We start from the raw sequence: 2,522 nt of genomic DNA on the forward strand, positions 1-2,522 counted from the left end.
AGACCATCAAAAAGGCCAGCCAACCTTTTCGATGGACAGAAGCAGCAGAAAAGAGCTTTCAGCTATTGAAAAAGAAAATAACAGAAAGACCGATTCTCAGGCTACCAGATTTTCAAAAATTATTTCAGGTACGTTGTGATGCTAGTGGAACAGCAATCGGGGCTGTACTCAGTCAGGAGGACAGACCGGTGGCATTTTTCAGTGAAAAACTGAATGAGAGTAGGCAGAAGTACTCCTCGTATGACAAGGAATTCTACGCAGTGGTACAGGTGCTAAGGCACTGGAGGCATTATTTGTTGGGGAACGAGTTCGTGCTGTTTTCAGATAATTCTGCATTACAATATGTAATGCAGCAACACAAACTTAATCATAAACATGCCAAATGGGTGGAGTACTTACAGAGTTTTAATTTTGTGCTGAAGCATATCAGCGGGCAAGCGAATAAGGTAGCCGACGCATTGAGCAGAAAAGCTTTACTATTGCAGAAAAGCACTGTGCAGGTTTTGGGCTTTGAACATTTACGGGATCGTTATAAGACAAACACAGATTTCAGAGAAGCCTATGAGGCGTGCCAAAATCCTTTGATAAGAGGAAATAGTCCTTGGTTGGACTATAACATACAGGAGAAATTTCTTTTTAAGGGAGGACAACTGTGTATCCCCAGCTGTTCTATGAGGGAGAACATCATTCGTGAAAAACACATTGGGGGTTTGGCTGGACACTTTGGTATTGACAAGACTTTGGAGCAACTTAGTCACTTCTATTTTTGGCCAAGAATGCGACGGGACGTACAACATTTTGTGGTTAAGTGTAAGGTGTGTCAACTAGCGAAGGGGCATAGCCAGAACACAGGATTGTATACGCCATTGCCTATTCCAGGCAGACCTTGGGATTCAGTGAGTTTAGATTTCGTGTTGGGACTGCCAAAAACACAGAAAGGATATGATTCGGTAATGGTAGTGGTAGATCGTTTCTCGAAAATGGCACATTTTGTACCTTGTCGGAAAACTAGTGATGCCACTTACGTGACCCACTTGTTTTTTAATGAGATTGTCAGATTACACGGGTTACCAACAACCATCCTATCAGACAGAGACGTGAAGTTCACGGGACATTTTTGGCGTACCTTGTGGAAAAAGATGAACACCCAATTAAGCTACAGTTCTGCTTACCACCCGCAGACCGACGGGCAAACAGAAGTTGTGAACAGAAGTCTAGGAAATCTGTTACGCAGCTTAGTCGGAGAAAATTCTAGAATGTGGGACCGAGTGCTAGTGCAAGCAAAATTTGCTTACAACGATTCGCCGAATCGTAGCACGGGTCTCAGTCCCTTCCAGATTCTTTATGGCATGCACCCTCGTGGAGTGCATGAGCTTCGGGATCTTGGTTTATAGGAACGACGGAGTGCGGATGGAGAAGATTTTGCAAATGCAATGAGGGATTTACACGAACAGGTGAAGGCAAAATTACAGGACAACAGCTTGAAGTATAAGGGACATGCAGATTTGAGGAGAAGAGAAGTTCATTTTGAGGTAGGGGATGAAGTTCTGGTACACTTACGTAAGGAGCGGTTCCCTAAAGGTACGTACAATAAACTGAAGTACAAGAAGATAGGGCCTTGTAAGATCTTGCGGAAGTTTTTAGCGAATGCCTACGAAATACAACTACCACCTGGAGTAGGCATATCACCTATCTTCAATGTGGCAGGTTTGTTTCCGTATATAGGCGATCTGTTGGAAGAGAAGAAGGATGAACCTGGACAATCCACGCGGAACACCCAGGAAGACGGAGAAAGTTGGAAGAAAAAAATGCCTTATGTCCAACCTCCTGAGATCGAAAGCGTCCTCGAAACTCAGGTAGTTAGGCGTACTCGGCGGAAAAATTATTTTCAGTACCTGGTCAAGTGGAAGAACCGTCCGATTGAGGACAGCTCATGGCTTGACGCCAGGCAGATTGAACGAACAAGGACATCAGTGGAGGAGCTCATGAACCAGAGTCATGATCTTTTCTCACCCCGGGAGCCTGATGCAGGAACATCCAACTCACAGTGACGAGGCAGAAAGGATTCCAACCAGATTCACAAGCGAGGAACTGAACTGTTAAAATTCTATTGGGAATATTTTTTCTTTTACTTTATTTTACAAGTCAGCAACAGTTAGATGTCTTTACTTTTCCAGTTTAGGATTACTGTAGTTTCATTGTTGATTAAAAGGTAGTTTATGTAATTAGGAGAAATAACTCTTAACTGTCCTACAAGTCTTGTAATGTCAAAATGATTATAGTTACGGATAGAAACAGAAGTTATGTAACTGTCTTTGTAACAGAAAAAGACAAACTGTAAGCCGTAACTGAAGACAGAGGCTATAAAGCCAAAAATACATGTACTGGAAAAGGGGGGGTTCAGTTCAGAAGAGAGTAAGTTGAGTAAATTTACTAATAGAATTGTCAAGCATTCAAAACCAGAAAAGTACTGTCCATCAAAATTACTTTCTAAATTATTTGTTGATCTCTCATTCCTATGT

General features: G+C 42.3%; 1 protein-coding gene across 1 annotated transcript; it reads left to right on the forward strand.

Moving 5' to 3' along the window:
• The first annotated feature begins 1,433 nt into the window (after positions 1-1,433).
• On the forward strand, positions 1,434-2,051 carry LOC149193965 (uncharacterized). The gene has a single exon (XM_089407492.1). The coding sequence runs from the start codon at positions 1,434-1,436 to the stop codon at positions 2,049-2,051; it is 618 nt and encodes a 205-aa protein (XP_089263618.1).
• Positions 2,052-2,522: the final 471 nt, after the last annotated feature.

The sequence above is a fragment of the Pinus tabuliformis genome, chromosome 2_2, assembly GCF_031772625.1.
Source record: "Pinus tabuliformis cultivar Carrire ecotype Pingquan chromosome 2_2, CPIR1, whole genome shotgun sequence".
Classification (NCBI taxonomy): Eukaryota; Viridiplantae; Streptophyta; class Pinopsida; order Pinales; family Pinaceae; genus Pinus; species Pinus tabuliformis.

Excerpts from the sequence above, each read along its gene's own strand:
- LOC149193965 (XM_089407492.1), top strand. The coding sequence starts at position 1,434 with ATGAGGGATTTACACGAACAGGTGAAGGCAAAATTACAGGACAACAGC.